The sequence below is a fragment of the Oreochromis aureus genome, linkage group 18, assembly GCF_013358895.1.
Source record: "Oreochromis aureus strain Israel breed Guangdong linkage group 18, ZZ_aureus, whole genome shotgun sequence".
In the NCBI taxonomy this organism is placed as follows: Eukaryota; Metazoa; Chordata; class Actinopteri; order Cichliformes; family Cichlidae; genus Oreochromis; species Oreochromis aureus.
In genome coordinates this window covers 10,109,247-10,127,406 of record NC_052959.1, presented here as the reverse complement: position 1 = coordinate 10,127,406, position 18,160 = coordinate 10,109,247, and the positions used below count along the sequence as shown (strand labels likewise).

At 42.9% G+C, this 18,160-nt stretch overlaps 1 protein-coding gene across 3 annotated transcripts in view; it reads right to left on the bottom strand.

Annotated features, from left to right (window-relative positions):
• Positions 1-6,091: 6,091 nt before the first annotated feature.
• Positions 6,092-18,160, bottom strand: part of ephb3a (eph receptor B3a) — a 36,664-nt gene continuing 24,595 nt past the window's right edge. For 2 of the 3 annotated variants that reach the window (XM_039602793.1, XM_031740017.2), the window contains exons 12-15: positions 13,871-14,086; positions 13,451-13,600; positions 10,822-11,015; positions 7,741-7,877 (exon numbers count right to left, since the gene is read on the bottom strand). In XM_039602793.1, the coding sequence (XP_039458727.1) occupies positions 7,766-7,877; positions 10,822-11,015; positions 13,451-13,600; positions 13,871-14,086 (672 nt within the window). In that variant the 3' untranslated portion in view covers positions 7,741-7,765. Of the gene's footprint in view, positions 7,878-10,821; positions 11,016-13,450; positions 13,601-13,870; positions 14,087-18,160 lie in introns of all 3 variants that reach the window. The other variant, XM_039602792.1, reaches the window with a different exon arrangement.

The window sequence follows — 18,160 nt, the reverse complement described above, 5'->3', positions numbered from 1 at the left end:
TATATTGTAAGGTAAAGACCCTACAATTATACAGAGAAAACCCCAGATACTACTCCTTATCAGAAAGCACTTGGCAACAGTGGGAAGGAAAAACTCCCTTTAAACAGGAAGAAACCAATCCAAGAGAGCTGCAATAATACTGGCCAGGGAGTGTTGTTAAGCGAACACAACAGTTATTGTGTTGCATTGTCAGTGGATGAATCACCTTAGCCTGCTAGTTTGTGGACTCTAAAACCAAGTGGGTTATATTACAGTGGCAATGTCCATGTTTTATATAAAGTATATCAAAAAGTCATAAAACATCTACTGATTATATTTTTATTCATGTAAATGTAACAGGAACCTTTAGTTTTACGGTTAAACGCAGTTAAAGTTGTGTTATTTTTAGGTTTTAGAAACCATATGTCACCTGTAATTTAACATTTATTTTGAAAGCCTTTAAAAAATGAGAAAGCATGGTTCTGTCTTTTGCTCTCCAATTTCTAGTATGCCCGGCAGCTTCAACATCCTTTGCCCAGTATGTCCACTATCCCTCCTCTGCACGTGCACACATAATGGTAACCTTCCGGGCTTACGAAGAAATAAGTAACATAATAGGAACCTTATTTCTTTATCTTGCCAGATGGAAAAGATACTTGACTTCAACATGTATCTGCACTTAAAACAGCATGCACTCATTTTTTACTGTGCATGCAGAATATTGTGTGGCAATTGAAGTATCTAGTTTTCCTGCCAAGCTAGGGTGAATAAAGCATCACACGTAACAGACACAATCAACTTTCTGCTGGAGAGTGAATAAGCGCGAGTCTGAAAATGTTTAATACAGCGCAGCTTTAAACTGCAGCGATTTATCCCCAATCCCTCCTCATCCTTTACATTTCCTCCCCTCCTAAGTCTTCCCTCGCTCCCTTCCTCCTCCTGACCTCGTTCGCCAGCTCTGATTCACTTCAAACTGTGGCGGCTGTGGCCCAGAGATCAGCAGCCCTGGCAGCAACAGTAGTGGAACAGGGGTGGTGATTGTGGAGGTGGCGAGAGAATGGGAGGGGGGGTTAGCAGCTCGCAGGCGCTTTTCTAATGCACATGCATCCCGTCCTTCAAACCCAACAGGGTACTGACACCCGTTAATCAATGGCTGGGGCTTCAGAGGCCATTTAATGGCTCACACTGCAGAGATAGAGCCAGAGACTGGCTCAGGTGGGGAAGCCTTTCTGTGCACAAAATGCACTGTCATGCTAATCACCCGTCCCTGCAACACTGAGGGCTTTTATAGGGAAAGTGCTGGGAGGTAAAGGCGAAATTGGAAAGCATTATTTACTATCCCAGATGTGCATATGTGTGTACGTGTGAGAGTTTCTGTGTAGCTCTTTTTTAATTAAATGTGAACAAATCATTTGAGGGGAAAATTGAATATTTCTGTAATGAGATATTCTGCAGCTCCCCATATATTTTTCATTAGGTGCGAGGCTGCAGCTCAGATTACAGTTGCATTTAGCGCCAGCTGCTTTGCAGAAATGTTCAGATATAATGGGCTACTTGAAGACCAGGGTGAGGGATTATCTTTAACAAGATTACAATAATCTGGTTACAAGAAATGTTAAACGTAATCCATTAATTTGGATTAAAAGAAGACGAATGTCACATAACTTTATAGCTTTATAATGAGTTTCAGATTTCAGTGTTAAATTGTGGGCAGATTGGGAAATTCTGTTCGTTTTCTAAAGGTTCTTAATGATGAATTAGTGTCTATCAGTACGAAAAAATTTCATGCCTAGTAATACTGTTGAAATACGGAATGTGTTGCTGAGGCATTTCTTCATTTTAATCATAAAATATAACTGCAGCTATCAAACAGGCCTATAAGGATTTTTCTTATTTTCTGTCATACACAGTCAAGTGAAAAAGAAAGTTCTTCACACGACTCTATGAAGTGAAAAACTAACTACACCCCGACTGCTTTCATAGGAATTAAGATGGTAAGTAGCAGCCAGGTGCTACTGTGAACACCTCAATAAAAGCAAAAGTTGTGTGGTCTGGAGCATTCAGGTTTGTTAGCATAAGGCCACGATCTTTGCCGGAGCAGACATCCCAGCAAATTCCCAGCAAAACTCGGCGGAAATGGAAAAAAACTCAGAGCTACATCTCAGACTTTACAGGCCTCAGTTAGCATGTTAAATGTTAAAGTTCATGACAGTACAATTAGAAAAACGCTGAATTTGTACAGCTTGTTTGAAAAGGCTGCCAGGAAAAAGCCTCTTGTTTCTAAAAGAACATGGCAGCAGAGCTTAGGTTTGCAAAGTCACATCTGAACCCCCCCCCCCCCACAAGACTTCTGAAAGAATGTCTTTCAGACAGAGAAGACCAAAGTGGAGGTCTTTGTCCTGAACGTATAGCACCGTATTTAGAGAAAGCCAAACACATCATATCAGCACAATGGTCTCATACCAACTGTCATGCACAGTGGGGGAGGAGTGATGGAGTTTGTCTAGCAGCCACAGGACATGGGCACCTTGCAGCAATTGCATGCACTCCTCTGTGCTGTTGTTTTGCAGACACATGGCTGCTAACCACATGAGACTAACTCCTGTCACACAGGCCTTGTGACCAGTCCGTGACTATCTGGCAAACACATGTTGCTGGGAAAAAAATATGTATTCTCCAGCTGGGTGGTAAAATCTGTCTTAGGTTTAGTTGCTAGCATATTGCTGTGGTCATAGTTTGACTGGTAGTGGCAGTCTTATCTACAAACATCCGGCTGCTCTTCGAGGTGCAGTGAAACTGTGGAGACCATTTGCCTTCAACACATTTTTAAAACACTTTAAAGGCAAACCACCTCAATTTCTGGTCTGTGTTGGGGTTTTTTCAAGCTTTGCTACTGCTCGGCTTGTACTTAGCAAGCATTTGCAGACAATCATGACAAATTACAGGGATATTACAGGCAGCCATGGCAAACTGCTAGCAACCAAGTCAACCAGGAGGTTTTTAGTGCAGCACCTTTGTTGCAACCAATTTCACCCACCGACAGTCAGAAACCTCAAGACACCACCGCCAGGAAGTCGGGAAATACATATTTTCCCCTAGCAACCGGTCCTTGTATCACGTCTAGTATGGGTGACGACTCTTGAGCAACGAGCGCATGACGTAACGTGAGAAACTTCAATACCAAAGTATGTGAGGCCATCTGCTCGACAGATAAAGCTTGACTGCAAGTGGGTCATGCATCAGGACAATAGTCCCAAGCACAGCAGCAAATCTGCGACAGCCCAGTCAAACTCCAGACTTTAACCTGTCTGAAATGCTGTGGTGGGAGAGAACAGTGCATGAATAAATGCAAATTCCAAAGATGTCTGACACTAAGAAAGTAATACAAAAAAAAATTCTTTTATTTGCTTGTTCTTAGGTTTTCACAGGACTGCTTAGAAAACTGCTGCTGTGAAAACTTTCCTTTACACATGGCTGCTATAATCTTAGAATAGTGGATGCTCATATTAAAAATGTCCAAATCTTGACATAATGATCTTAGCATGTGTACAAGTAATCCCTGTGAATGAAAGCTCTAATTGCGCCATCCCAGACATTTTTTTCTACTTTTGGATCTGTATGATGTCAGTAAGAGCACATATCCCTTATATGGTCATATCAGAAGCCCCGCCCACCTCCAGTTCTGTTTTGTTTACTAGGAGCAGTCAATCAGAGGCAAGTGTGAAAGTCACCAAGGCTCAGTGTGAGATAAGAGATATGAGATTTTGCTCTGTAAATCATGTAAAGCTCTTCATAATAGACCCCCTTGAATTTTTTATTGCAGATGGTTGCACATTAATAATATGGACATGGATTAGTCAAATCTACCACTGTGCGATATATATATGTACATACAAACAGGATATAGCTAATCCGTTTAACTATATAATTTGAAAAAAATCAAATCAAAGCCAGTTTTAGTATTTTATATATATATATATATATATATATATATATATATATATATATATATATATATATATATATATATATATATATATATATATATATATATATATATACATATAACTTTGGGGAGATGAAAAGTTTTTTTTTTCTTGACTGTCATATATAATTAATGCAGCACATCCCGTGCTTCGTGTCAGTCTTACGGCAACTATCTTATCCTCTTGCACCCATTCCTTCATTTCGCTCCCTTCACACCCTTGACACTCTGCTGTACAGTATCAATTAAAATAGAGCCGTTTTACATCCAAATGGCTGCTGAAAAGACTTTGATTTCCGTTTGTGCTTGCGGTGCAGAGATGCAGAAATTCCTCCACGCAGAGTGTGAAGAAACAGCCAGCAACAACTCGTTAAAAAGCCCGAGATTTGGTCTTCTTTTTTTGTCCTTTGTGTGTGTGTGTGTCTCTCCTCACAGTTTTGGCTTAGTGCTGCATGCGCTTCACCATAAAGAGGGTAGTTTTCCATTGATGAGCCGGCGCAGGCGGCTTCACCACCAGCAGCAGTAGCAGCAGCAGCAGCAAGCAACAGCAAATCACTGCTCTGTTAAAAGGCCCTGATGCGTAGCAAACTCTCCTGCCAAGCCGCCTCGCTCCAAATCTGCCTGCTTGCAGACCCCCTGTAATTGGAGGCATTAAACTTGCTTTGGACAGGATGGCAAATGAGTGCTTTGAGCTTGGAAGAGAACTGACTGCTGCATTCAGAAGGGCTACAGCAGTAGATGCAGCTAAATCTGACAAATCGCTGCCAATCCAGCAGATCTGAGCGTGAGCGACGCGGGTGTGTTTGTAGTGAGCCTGTGTGTTTGTGTGTGGTTTTTTTTTCATGTCTTCTGTGGGTCCTGTCTTGGCTGGTGTTCCTGTGTGATTATATACATCCAGTATAACGGCCGGGCTGGTGTTAATCTTTCAGTAATCGTTGGGATCGCTGCGTCGCCGCAGCGATTTGATGTTGAACCGCAGACGGTCGGGGTTAGTGATGAGCAGCGAGCAGCCTGCGAAATAAAAACCTGCCTGTCATCCTGCCACCGCTTCCTCGGCTCCCCCCCTCCCCTCCACGGAGCACACTCATTAAAATCTCTGTGAGGAAGCGTTTCAGCTGATGGTACAACAAATCCAGATATTTTCCTTTAGGTTTGCTGCCGTCCTGCGTCGTCTATCAGGGCCCCGCAGCAGCTCTGCTGTGATTGGAAGGGACGTGAAGGCTGGTTTATAGTGAGCAGCAGGCTGAAGCGGCCTGCAAAAACTGGAAACGCTTCAAAGGTTTTGATGATAAACAGGATGCAAATTCTCACTTTTGACACAGTGTCAGATCTCAGATGTAGCGGTGAAAACCAAGACAGCGTGATTAAAAGCTAGGCCCCCTCAAATGCAGCTTCCCCCCCGACAGACTTCCTCCTCTGCAGGCCCGTGTGCAGAACACTGCTCCCCAAGGTCGGGCATTTCTATTTCTTTGTTTTCCTTTTTTGATGTATCCATAAAAACCCCCACCACAAGGCATCTATCTACCTTATCTACCTGAGAATCTGACACACTTGATAAATGCCACGGGGCTGTGTGTTGACTGCTGTGTGCACATCCTGTGGGAGCTGCAGAGATGATTAGAGAACATGTGGAGAACACGGCAGCAGTCTTCCCTTTGGTGGCTGATCATACAGCAGCAGCCTGAGCTGTGAGTCAGAGATGGTTAAGTATGAACCCCCCGACAGTCGAGCTTCCTCTCAGTCAATAAAAACAGTAGGTGACAGCTTCACTCAACCGCGGCAGTACGCAGGGACCCGGTTTGTGTCCTGGCAGACAGATTAAAGCCAAATAACGCTGACATTTGGTGTGAAGCCAGATTAACTTTGCCTCCTTGAAGCCTCTCCAGCAGCAACAGAGACTGCAAAATCCCCAGAATAGTCCTGTGGTCTCGCTAATTGGCGAGCTGTGCGGACGGGGCTTTGATTAATCTTAAATCTTAATGAGTCCATCCAAAGCCGCTGTGATATTCCGGCCGAGGAGGTAAAACACGCTCGCTTCTCGCCTAGTTTCATCCCACGGCTGGATGAGAGGAGGCCGGGAACTTCGGCCTAGTGAACCCACGGAGAAATCAAAGAGAATACCAGAGATCCATTTAATAATTTATTTGCATATGATTATCGTAAAAATACTGAAAGAGAAATGCTTATTTTTGTTCTAGTTTTTCTGGCAAATTTTTTTTCTTCTTTACAATCTAATACACCTTTACTTGCACAGGAAAAAAAAAAAAAAAAAAAAGAGTCTGCCCTAACAGACACATTTTCTTTCAGCGTGACATATAGTTTCAGATATTTAATGACCATTTAACTGTAATTTTCCTCTATTTGTCTGCTCCTCAACATTAAACAAACAAGCATATAAACGAGGGTCATAGAGAGGCCAAAGTCAGGTCAGATAGTTGTAAATGCCGAGCAGGTTGGTCTAATACAAATATAATGTTATATACAGGCAGTCGTTTTAATAGGAAACTGCGCTGAGAGTCGGCGTGCTGGAGAAAACACGTGAGGAGAGATGAACCAGCGAGCGGTCGATTTTACATCCGTGTTTGTAGGTCTGGTCGCTATTAAGGTCACCAAGCTATCATCTGGATAACGACCTTTTAGATTCACACTGACCTGCAACACCGGACCAGATTTTAATGTACAACACAGCATTACCACAGGCGCTTTTAATTTGAGGAAAAAAAACCAAAACCCAACAACAACCCAAAAAAATTAAAAGACCGTTGAACATGTCTGCTCAGTGGGTTTAAAGGTAATGTACTCTGTGTGAGCAGAACTATTGATTCCTAATTCACCCATTCATGTCTGTCTGCTTTGTTTATGTCAGAAAACAAGTGATTTAAAAAAAAAAAAAAAAAAAAGGTAAGTCCAGGTAGGAATCACCTCTTCGCCAGATAATAAGTTAGCATTCAAAACAATGCGTCCGTGAGTCAAACAAGATTAAGAAAAAACGTGGACGTTAAAGCCCATCCAGCAAGATGCCGACAAAGCAACAGTTAAGGAGGCCCGTTATTCATCCTTTTCTCGTGAAGACGTTCCCACTTTGGCATGCACATGACGTGTCCCGCACAGTGTCAGCTACGTCTCCCCTCGGACTGAGAGAGAGACGGTGTGAAGACTCGGATGCTTTGTACAGGTTTTGTAACGTCTCCCGTTACACACGGAAGACGGTTTTTAAGAGGAAGCGGATGAAAAGTGTGTCGTTTTTTTTTTTTTCTTGTTTCCAGAAAAAAATAAGAATAATAAAATTTGCAAAATGAAAGAACATATTTGGTTGGGTTGTTTTCTTTTAAAAAGAAAAGGAATCACTGATTGGAGAGATGGTCCACAGCTGTCTTTGAGTTAGTTTTAAGCAAACGATTGCTTTATCTTGGCACTGTTGCATCATCTGCGTGAAATTGCCCGCCCTGTCCTCAGTCGGAGGGTGAAGAGAAGGAAAAGACTGATTCCCCAACCAGCAGAAAACACATGCAGACATGCAAACACAACCTGAGAGGGAGCAATAAGAAGTCTGGCTTTAGGTCAATAGTCACAAATCCACAAGTGTCAAGTAATGAACACACACACTGGAATGGAGAGTTCTCTTTAAACAGACACTGAGTCTCCAGTGGGAAAGAAATCTCCAGAATGGTCCTCTTACGCTGTGTCGCCGGAGCTTCCATCCGTTTCATACTTCTTCTTTCTTTCTTTTTTTTTAAATTTATTTTACATCAGCTCTTCGTCTCAAGAGTTTTTAGGTAGTTTTTAGCTAGTCCTTCCGGCTCACACCCTGATCGGGAGAGTTTGGCTCATCTGTTGCCGAATGATTTCCTGACTGTTGTCCGGACTCTTCCTGTTGTGTCCCGGCAGCGTTCCTCCCAGCCGCAGCAGGTCCCTGCCAACACAAAGCCACACAGGTCAGCGCCAAGTTCACGGCCACTTTAAACAAAAGGTGCAACTCATTATCGCGCCACTAAGTGCTCTCGCTGAAGGTGGATAAAGGCCTAATCCATCTTGGTGTCAAGCGTAGCTAAATTCTGCAGAGTCTATACACTTAAATCTCCTGGTTATGGACAATGAAAAAATACAGCGCCAGGAGAATGAGCTCAAAATTGCTGATCCGGAGATTCATCTGCTATAAACAACATCCAACTCAAATGCCAAGCCTGAATCTATTCATCGCATTTCCAGTTTTAATAAAAGTTCAACACATTTCTCGGCTATCTTGGAAAAAGCCCCGCGAGCCTCCGAGTGTCCTTTGTTCCTCGGCCAGTGTCCTTGTTTTTAAGGCCCTCGTGGCACAAGATACTCCACAGATAGCGCCGCATCTCATATCCTCTCTCTCCCTCCGTTATCTGCCCCGACATCACTGGGCAGCCAATGGCAGGTGAGCAGCAGCGAGCGTTCCGACGCCTAGCGCGCGCACGCGCAAACACGGGAGACGCTCTCTAAATCATGCTCTGACAACATGATCCGTTCTCTCCCCTCCTCTTCCTCCTGCTCCTTCTCCATCTATCTCTAGCTGCTGCATACAGATGAGGCCATAAATTAATCATTGGCATGTCATCGGCACACAACAACAGCACAACATGCATACACACACACACACCCATTGCCTTCCTATTTGCTCATCACAGCATTGGGTGCACCCTCCCCTGATGCATTAAAAAGCTCATTAGCAACCTAATTAAACACATTCCTCTCTTTTAGCTTCTCCTCAATCTCCCTTATTACTCACACTTCATCACCTCCTGCTTTTCCACATCAGCAGCTCTGGCTGCTGTCTGTCCTATCACCTACATTCCAGCATCCAGCCAAGTATAGGGGGAATTAAACTGAGGTCAGCCATTACATTTCCACACACAATTAGCTTCGCCGAGTCCAAATCCTGGCATAAGAATCGCCCTTGGGGCTCAGTGTTAGAGTGAAACTGTGAGCCAAGGAGCTGGCATCAGACCCGGATCCTCTGCGTACAATTTCTGCCTCATGTGACACTGAAACAGGGTGCCATCGCCGACGTCAGAGGCAGGGTCTCGAGGACGTGTGCTCGTCTCGTGACGCATCGGTTAAGATGTAGGGATCTGGTATGCCTTAAAAGAAGTACTAATCATTAAAATTCAACGGTGAAAACAAGCTCAAAATCGAGGACGGGCGCCTACGAATAAGCGAATTTTTACACGTCCACGGGAAATGTCAGGGAAAAGGAGCAGTCCGCTGTCTGCTCGCAAAGGCCTTCAGCTCAAAGAGGCATCCTCCCAAGTCCTCCAAAAGCATAAAACAAAACCGAAGCCAACAAGCATGAACCCTGTTGTGCCTTTCCTTAGGCCAGCCATAATTTTCTTTACTGTGACATCTCATTCCCACAACCCAGAGGCGCGGCGCTGCTCGTCCCTGCACCAGTCTTCATCCTGCACTTCACAGCCGTCATATGCAATACAGAGGACAATTTCGCACAAGGTGAAAGAGAAGGAATTGCATCACTGCTTCCTTGTGTTTGCACTATTTCTGCTCTTATTGTCGAAAAACCTCAAAAGCATTTTATGCCTCGGTTATACATCAGGTGCCAAGTCTGCCACAACACAGCTGGTATTATTTCTAATTAGAGTCCATGCTTCTGCATTTACTGTAAACTCTGGCTGCTGCTGCTGTGACCCGGGAATCCTCAAAACGGACACGAGCTGAATTACAAATTTGCAGACCCAAACACTCGTTTAGAACTTCCTGTGCATGGAAACCCACTGATATTTTATTTATTTTTTCTGCAGCAGCTATCAAGAAAAGTAAATTCAGCGAGTTTCTCTGAAGAGTTGCTAAATCTCGCGGCAAACTTGCCAAGGTGGTGACAGTGAAGCGCTTTGCTCTTTCCATAAAGGACTGAGACGCAACACTTTTCTAAAAGCAACACTCTCCATCTACTTTGCAACTTCTCTTCATCTACTTTAACATTAACTTCAACTTCAACATTGATCTTTAGCTAGAAAAAGAGAAAACTCCGTCTCAAAGTGCTTGCTGGGTGGTGGGAAAGTGTCTGAAACCCACAGCTTTCCAGCAAGGTAATCAAAGTCTGTGATTATAACAGATCTATGAATCTCTGGATGGAAGAGAAAATTTAACCGAACTTACTTGTCTTCCTCTAACTGACAGAAACACCATACTGAAATGAGCCCGACTCTGACACGTCACACGGACATCTACTTTAAATTTATCCTGCATGTACAGTTAGATTTGAAGAGCAAACTTTCAGATTTAATTCAAGGGTTTTTACTAAATATTTGAATGAACGGTTCAGGAATTGCAGCCATTTTTATACACAGCCCCACATTTTTAATTGGACGTTTGACTGGCAATCAGTTTTAATAGGCGGGTGAGACCGATTCCCTCCTTGTTATTTCATGGTAAATGAAGAAAACATAATAAACAAAGTTCATTAAGTGTGTGGAGAAGAGGGAAGAAAGGGAAGCCATCAGTTCACTGAAAAACAATCTGGTACTTTCTTAAAAAGAAAAGAAGAGACTGGTCAGCTCAGCAAGACCAAAAGTGAACTAAAGTGGATGATCGCAGAGTTATTTATATGGTTAACAGAAACATCTTCAAAACATCTAAACAAATCAAAAAAGGAAAGAAAAACTTGAAGTAGCTATTTCAATCACTATAGAGGATTTACAAAGTGCAAACCACTGGTTACACTCAAGAAACAAGAAGGCCAGATTACACTTTGTAAGGGAAAAATCTAAAACAACCTGCACAGTTCTGAAAAAAAAAAATCAAACAAAGATGAATCGACTGTTTGCCTTACTATATTCCACTGCAACAAATCACGGACCTAACTGTAGACTCACCCTGAGTAGGTGCTGGTCACCACCTTGAGGCTTGCGGCGTTGCGAAGCAGCTTGTCCAAAGTGCTGACGATTCGGGAGAATTTGGGCCTCAGGTTTCTCTCCTTCATCCAGCACTCCAACATCAGCTGGTGCAGCACCATGGGACAGTCCATGGGTGGGGGCAGCCGGTAGTCCTGCTCTACTGCTGTCATCACCTGAAGGCAAAGGACGTCACTCTTGACAACAAGCTTGTCCACGCAGGGAGTGTTTCACTTGTTGTGCATCACTTTGAAGCTGACTGATGAATGGTAATCCTCTTATTTATTTACAATATCCAGTATGCTGCACTCTCATTGGTAGTCGCTTCAATCACTCAGCTCTAAGTTGAGAAAAGTTTATACTGGAATTGTGTGTTTCCTGTGTGAACGCACCACGGACTTGAATAATTTTAACCTTGCACATAACTTAATGGTCACTAAGATTTGTATCTGCAATGTAATTTTTTTTGAGTCTCCACTAAATACTGAATGAAGCTAAAAGCAATAATATAGTGTAGTTGATATCAGCACTGACAAGGGTTTTATTACAAGTGTAAGATGGTGTAAAAAACTAAGGTGTAAACATTTTTCACCCTCAGTGCTTGCCAAGCTGTCTCCACAGTAGGACAAATGTGACCATCAACCAGTTTTTAGCCAGTGGGAGGGTACACCAACATCGCTAAAGCTAGCTAGTTAGCTAGCTAGCTAGCTAGCGTTGGTTTGTTTTTGTCAGATATTAATATTATACTTGTGGCATGATTTAATGTTTGTGGATGCTGAAGTATCTTGATGAAGTCTTTGATGTAAAAAGGGCTCGGAGGCTTGACGAGTTGTAAAGTTCTGCAAAATGAAGCAGCTAATGTTGATAATGGTCATTAGCTGCAATCGCCATTTTCAACGAGCGCATTACTACTAGCCGTCTTCGGATTTGAAACAACGCTACCCTGTTCACGTACTATGCAAAAAGTACTTTGTACTATGCAGAAGTGTACTACAAGAGATAACTGAAAGAATACACCATAATAATGTTTAAAATGTTTAGGCTGTTAGCATTTTAAGAGGAGAATGTCATTTGTTTTGCAAGTTTTTGATTATTTGCTAAAGAAATCTGAAACTTCAGCTGTTACTCTTCATCCTTTGTATATTTGTAAGAAATTTCATGGAAACCCATCTTAGAGTTTTCAAAAATGATTGCATTAGGGGATAAAGTTGAGGTGTCTCTGAAATCATTAAATTTCAGCCTTTGAAGACAAAGAACACCGATATATTTGGACACATTTTATGGCAAGCTTTCTGATAATTGTAAACCTGTCTCACTCTGAGCAGAGAAGTCCATAATCATTTCCGCTACAAACACATTCAAATGAAGATTACATTTGAAATTTGCTATGCTAAATAAATATCAACCCAGAAGACTGTGCATAAGGATTTAGGCAAATTTCATGTGGCGCCTCTACAGAGTGTTACCATTTGGCTCTGAATCATTCGTATTATGCTCATTCTGTTTGGCCTTTGTTGTTGTGGTGTGAGAATAATCGGCAGTTCCTGTATTATCTTCTGCATTAGACAGTTCCTCAGCTCGTGCTGTCACACATTCCAATCTTTCTTTCAGCGTCTTTACAAAACTATAAAAACAATATTCTCAAATTTGTCACTTCAGAACTGGCGTGATTGATGGGAGAAACAATAAACTGGAGGAAGAACACGTCGGCTCGCGGATGCGAGTTCGCCTAGCAACTGCATTTGCCTCCGTAAGCTGCGTATGGGTTTTAACTCCCTACAACAATAAAAAAATGCCATTTGGGAACAATAAAACATTTCTGCAGCGCTTCTCGTCTCCCGCCGCTTGTCCTTTGATTTTTATGTCGTGCTTCTAGTCTGCGAGTACTTCTGTTTATATCTCGTATTTGTTGACTCTGTTGCTTATTGAGCGATGACTGTGGCACAAAGGCTATTGGGAACAATAGTGGGCTTCTACTTTGATGCTTTCATTACTGCATGTGGGTTCTGTTGTGAAAGTTATACATACATTACTGCCATTTTTCATTTCTGATCCTTTTTTTTCTCCTTCGCTTTATTGGTATCAGCGTTATAAGTCGCTTTTTTGAAGCTCAGTACAGAGCAGATATTCCTCAGAGAGTGAAGTGGAGGTGTACACATTGCTTCAGTACTTTGTTCAGGGAGGAGGAACCAAGAGATTTATTTTTTCTTTCTTGCGAGCTCACTGCTGCAGTTACAATGTCTGTGCAGTGCAGATAGCCTACAGGTACCAACGCACGTAAAGAAGAAGGAGAGAAAAAGCCGATCCTGAGTATGCCTTTGTGAGTGTGAGGAGGGAGGCTTTGCGGTATGGATTTGTAGGGGGGTGGGCAGGCCAGGGCCGTAAATAAGGTGGTAAAAACTAGAACATAGGCACGCAGCTGCAACCAGCATCTGCAGTGAGGAGATAAAGACAGCAGAACAGGCCCGAGTCCAACATGTCACGCTGGAAATCAAAGCCACAGCAGCCCGGAGAAACTCTCAGCCGGCCCTAAACTTAGACATGAAACTCCTTCCATGAGCTTTCAGGCTATAGATATACGTTTACTCGTGAGACTCTTGTGCTGACTTACATCCTGGTTGCTCATGTCCCAGTATGGCCGCTCTCCATAGGAGACCACCTCCCACATGACGATGCCGTAGCTCCATACGTCACTGGCAGAGGTGAACTTCCTGAAGGCAATGGCCTCTGGTGCTGTCCACCGAATGGGAATCTTACCACCCTGCACACACAGACAGAGGGGGATGGTATCAGCACTCTGAGAGATACTCCAATCCTATAAGCAGCAGCACACAAATGCAAAAAAAAGCAAATGCAAATTTCACAGATGGTCTCGCGCGCCAACGTAAATATTGGCACATGTGAACAGTCGCACATGCATTTATGTGTACATGTGAAACAAGTGAGGGGGATCGAATTAAGACGCCCAATTAAACAAGCACAGTGTACACAAACGCACAGCGGCACACACATTCACGCGTGTTTCACCAACCAGAGAGCTTGTGTAAGTGGGGTCAGCGGAGGTGTCGTCCAGAAAGCGCGACAGGCCAAAGTCGGAGACCTTGCAGACCAAGTTGCTGTTGACCAGGATATTTCGGGCGGCGAGGTCTCGGTGAACATAGTTCATGTCTGACAGGTACTTCATGCCTGCAGCGATGCCGCGCAGCATCCCGACCAGCTGTGTCATTGTGAAGCGCCCGTCGTTCAGCTGCAAGCAAGAAAAAAAAAACCCCCACACATACACACAGTCAGAGATAGAGCGGGAGAAGCGGGGAGGGTGCAGCAGAGGAGGCGGTTAATGAACAGGGAGTGGAAAATGAGAAAGAGAAAAGATGTGTTGAAACATATGATAGGGGCGAGTACGGGAGATAAGAAGAGAACCAGAGGCAGGAGATCAGTCACCGAGGCCACGTAAACATGACATCTGTCATAGTGCTTCATGGCTCCTGCTGACAGTCACTGACAGCTGACCTTTTCATGCATCCTGTCCAATTAGCTGATTAATTAGAGTCTTTACTGTCATACTAAAGCTGGTATGGCTCGCCATTGACTCAACAAAACAATATAATAATGGGAGCCAAAACACTGCAATCAAAACCAGACCACTGCAGGTATTTTTCCCCTCATTCACTGACTGACAAACTAGTAGCAGTTAAAGGCTGAACATGGCTTTGTTTTTTCTTCTTCCTGTTGACATGAGAATAAAATCAGCCTGTCAACAAAATCACTATGTCATGTCGCTCAAAGATCATTTGTAAAAATGGCAAAGTCCTCGAGAAGCAGAAATTTGCCCTCTCGTGCAACATCTGAGAAGCATGAAAGTAATCTTAGACGAGGGCTTTCAGGGTTTAATTTACAATTCTCCGCATTTGTGACGCGTGTCACATACTCGAGATCGCAATAAATCAGCGCTCCCGACTCGCGAAGGCGCGTGTACCCTGATGTGTGGGAGCTGAACTAAAACTAATCAATTAAACAGTTAAAAAATGATCTGAAATTTCTGCAAAATTGAACGAAGCTACGGTGGGAGGTTTTCTCTCATGACCTGAATATCTAATCCGAGCGAAGGGAGGCAGAGGGGTGGGGAAAATAAGAAATTTTTTTTCCGACATAATCAATTCCTTCTTTGGCTCCGCGATGAGAAAGCAAAGAACACAGGACGTGCCATCGCAAACCCATAAACATCCTGCCTTGTAGTCTGCACACTCCAATGAAGTCTGACAGGCAAACAAGCCGGGATGGATGGATGTGTAAACAGCCGTGATTCATAGCAGGCCTTCAAAGCCACGGTGGCCATGAGTGCATGCGTGTTATTTCTGTGTTTCTATAAAGCTTTCTACATGTGCATATGTCCACATGTCCGGGGGGAGTCTGAAGCTCTACTCTGGGTGACACGCTTGGACAGTTTGTGCATGTGTGCGTGCACGTGTGTGTGTGTGCATTAACTCAATAGTTTCCTTGTTAGAGCAGGACTCTGAGTTCCTCTGAGTCACAGGCAGTGTGACACTGGCGGGAGAGCGGGGGTGAGGAGAGCACAGAGCAGGCACTTTTTCTGTTATCTGTAGGACAGCTGGCTGAGAGGAGTGGGTGAGAAGGAGGGAAAAAAAAAAAGCTCCAGCTACACTATCAGATGTGGAGCTGCAAATAATGAGTGTTGGCGTTATCAGTTAATTATTTATAAATTGAAAATTAACTTGAAAATTGTGAAAGTGTCCAAGATGCTTAGAAAGGAGACGGCGAGTTGACTTGATGATTGGCGGACTGATTTTGACAGTTTGTGGACAAACGACTAAAAATGACGAAATACAATAAAAACATACATCCTAAAACCCCCAAATTTTATACAGAAAATCATCTGAAATCGTCCGCAGTAAAGACCTAGATGATTACTTGATAACTAAGATTAGAACCAACAAATGTTATTTTAACTGAGCAACTGAGAGAAAGAAAAGAAATCAGAGCCTTTGATTATGAAAAACAGAATGTAAAGAACAGGTTTAGAAGATATTTGCCACTATTTTCAGGTTCATGTACATAAAAAGCGGTGCTGCACAAAGTAAATGTAAAATATTTTACAGATTTGCCTAAATTATTGACTCATTAATGTGCACATCAGTTTAATGTTGCAGCTGGACAGGATTTTAATCACCGATACCCTGCTGAATGCTTTATATATAATAACACAGCATCATATATTTACTTGGGTAAATATACTCGATTACATTGCACCACTGGTCCTATCAGTGTTATCAGTCTGATCTATGGTGTTGGGTAATGCAAACTTAACGGCACTCTAGTCTGATAGCATTCGTGTGGTGTCACAATCATATCCGAGTGTGGTCAGCCGTCAGCACCACCTGATGCCCCCCTCCCGATATCGAAATATAAACCAGCTAGCCACTGCTCGCTAATTTTTGGCACTGCCGAGGTTAGCTGAGCTCAGTAATCCACACTTAAAGAACCGTTAAAATGTCACCAAACATATTAAGTTCAGATGAATAAGTCGGTCTCTGGTTGGGGAAAAGCGTGGAAATCAACTAGAGCCAACCGTTCACTACCAATATGACGGTAAAGTTGCCCCTCATGTCAGCGGTTTCTGTAAAGCTAATTATTCAGACAACATTTCTAAATATTATTAATTAGTTATAATATATAACACAGCGGCTAAACGTAAGAAAGGAACAAAAAAAAGGCAAACAGATTTTGAGTGATTAAATTTCAGAAACTACGACTGATAAATATTTATCATTTATTCCTTCTCGACAAATAATTATCAAAACTGATTAATTCCCCGCTGATCGAGAAAAGGAAGTGAGGGCTCTCGTGTGGAGCTGCAGCTATTATTCTTATTGCTGATAAATCAGCTGGTTTTCAGGTAATTAATGAATCCTTGTAAACTCCGATAGATCTTTCACAGAGTCAGAGAGGACCACGTCAAACTGCTTCTTTTTAAAACAAATATATTAGCACTCTAAAATCCAAAAGGGTTTTAATTGAGAAAGATTTAAAAAAAAAAGAGATCAAATTGTGCTTGACAATTAACATCCTGTTGAGTGATGTGATCAAGCTGAGTATTACGCCTCAGTTTCTTCTAACGCCAAACTGACAGCTGTCATAAGAGCTAAAACTGAAAAAAGTGACATTTTTTATTATTTTAGCTCGCCTGAAACTCAAAATATTAACATGTACATAAGTATTAAAAGTACTGCATTGATAAGTATTGAGAAGTTTGAAATTCTTCCTAGATCTGGCCACTTGACCAGTCCGAGCGATTGGGGTAGAAAGACCATTCCTGCAGCACTCCACCAATCAGGCCTGTTTGGTAGAGTGGTGAGACTGAAGGTTACCCGAAGGGCTTTAAGACCATGGGAATCAAAATACTCTGGTCTGATGAATCAAACATCGAATCCCTGGCCTGAATGCCAAGCATCATGTCTGGAGGAAACTAAGCATCACCTGGCCAGTACCATCCCTACAGTGAAGCATGGTGGCGGCAGCGTCATGCTGGAGGGATGTTTTTCAGAAGCAGGAAGTGGCAAACTAGCAGGATCAAGTGTAAGATGAATGCAGTGATGTGCATCCTTAATGATAACCTGCTCCAAAGTGCTCTGGATCTCAGACTGGGGCAAAGGCTCATGTTCCAACACGACAACAACCCTGAGCACACAGCCCAGAGTGGCCTCGAGCGGCTTCAACAAAGCTGCTCAAGGCACAGAGCGGCTTTTTTTAAACTTTTTTTTCATTTTGTCATTCTGAGGCATTGTGTGATGAATTCTCTTTAAGAGAGGAACAACATTCACGAAAAAAATCACACCAGGCATCAAACCCACCGAAACCAGCTCGACAAGCTGGTCAGTGTCGCCGCTCCTCAATATCATTAACAACATCCCCCGAAAACTGCTATTAATACCAGCATCAGAGCATTTATTCATCACAAGCATTAAGAATCATCATTTAGTCAAAAAGCTGCAGTAAAGTAGTCTTCTTCACAGTACAGCCACGCAAGAAAACACATTTTATTGGATGTAAATGACATGTAATAGTCCCCACGCAGCTGGAAATGTACCTTGTGACACCTCATTTCTCATCCTGCCTTTGTTCAGCGTTTTGTGTAGGTGGTCTGAACCGAAAACTCTGATCACTAATGTATTCTGCGGTGGTACAAAGACTCTCTAATACACTGAAGCAAACCTATCCAAAGGTCTGCGTGTGTGACAGTTTTCCACCAGGAGTTTGTGCACGGGAAAAGCCTGTCAGCATCACTCAGTCACGTCAAGCAGAG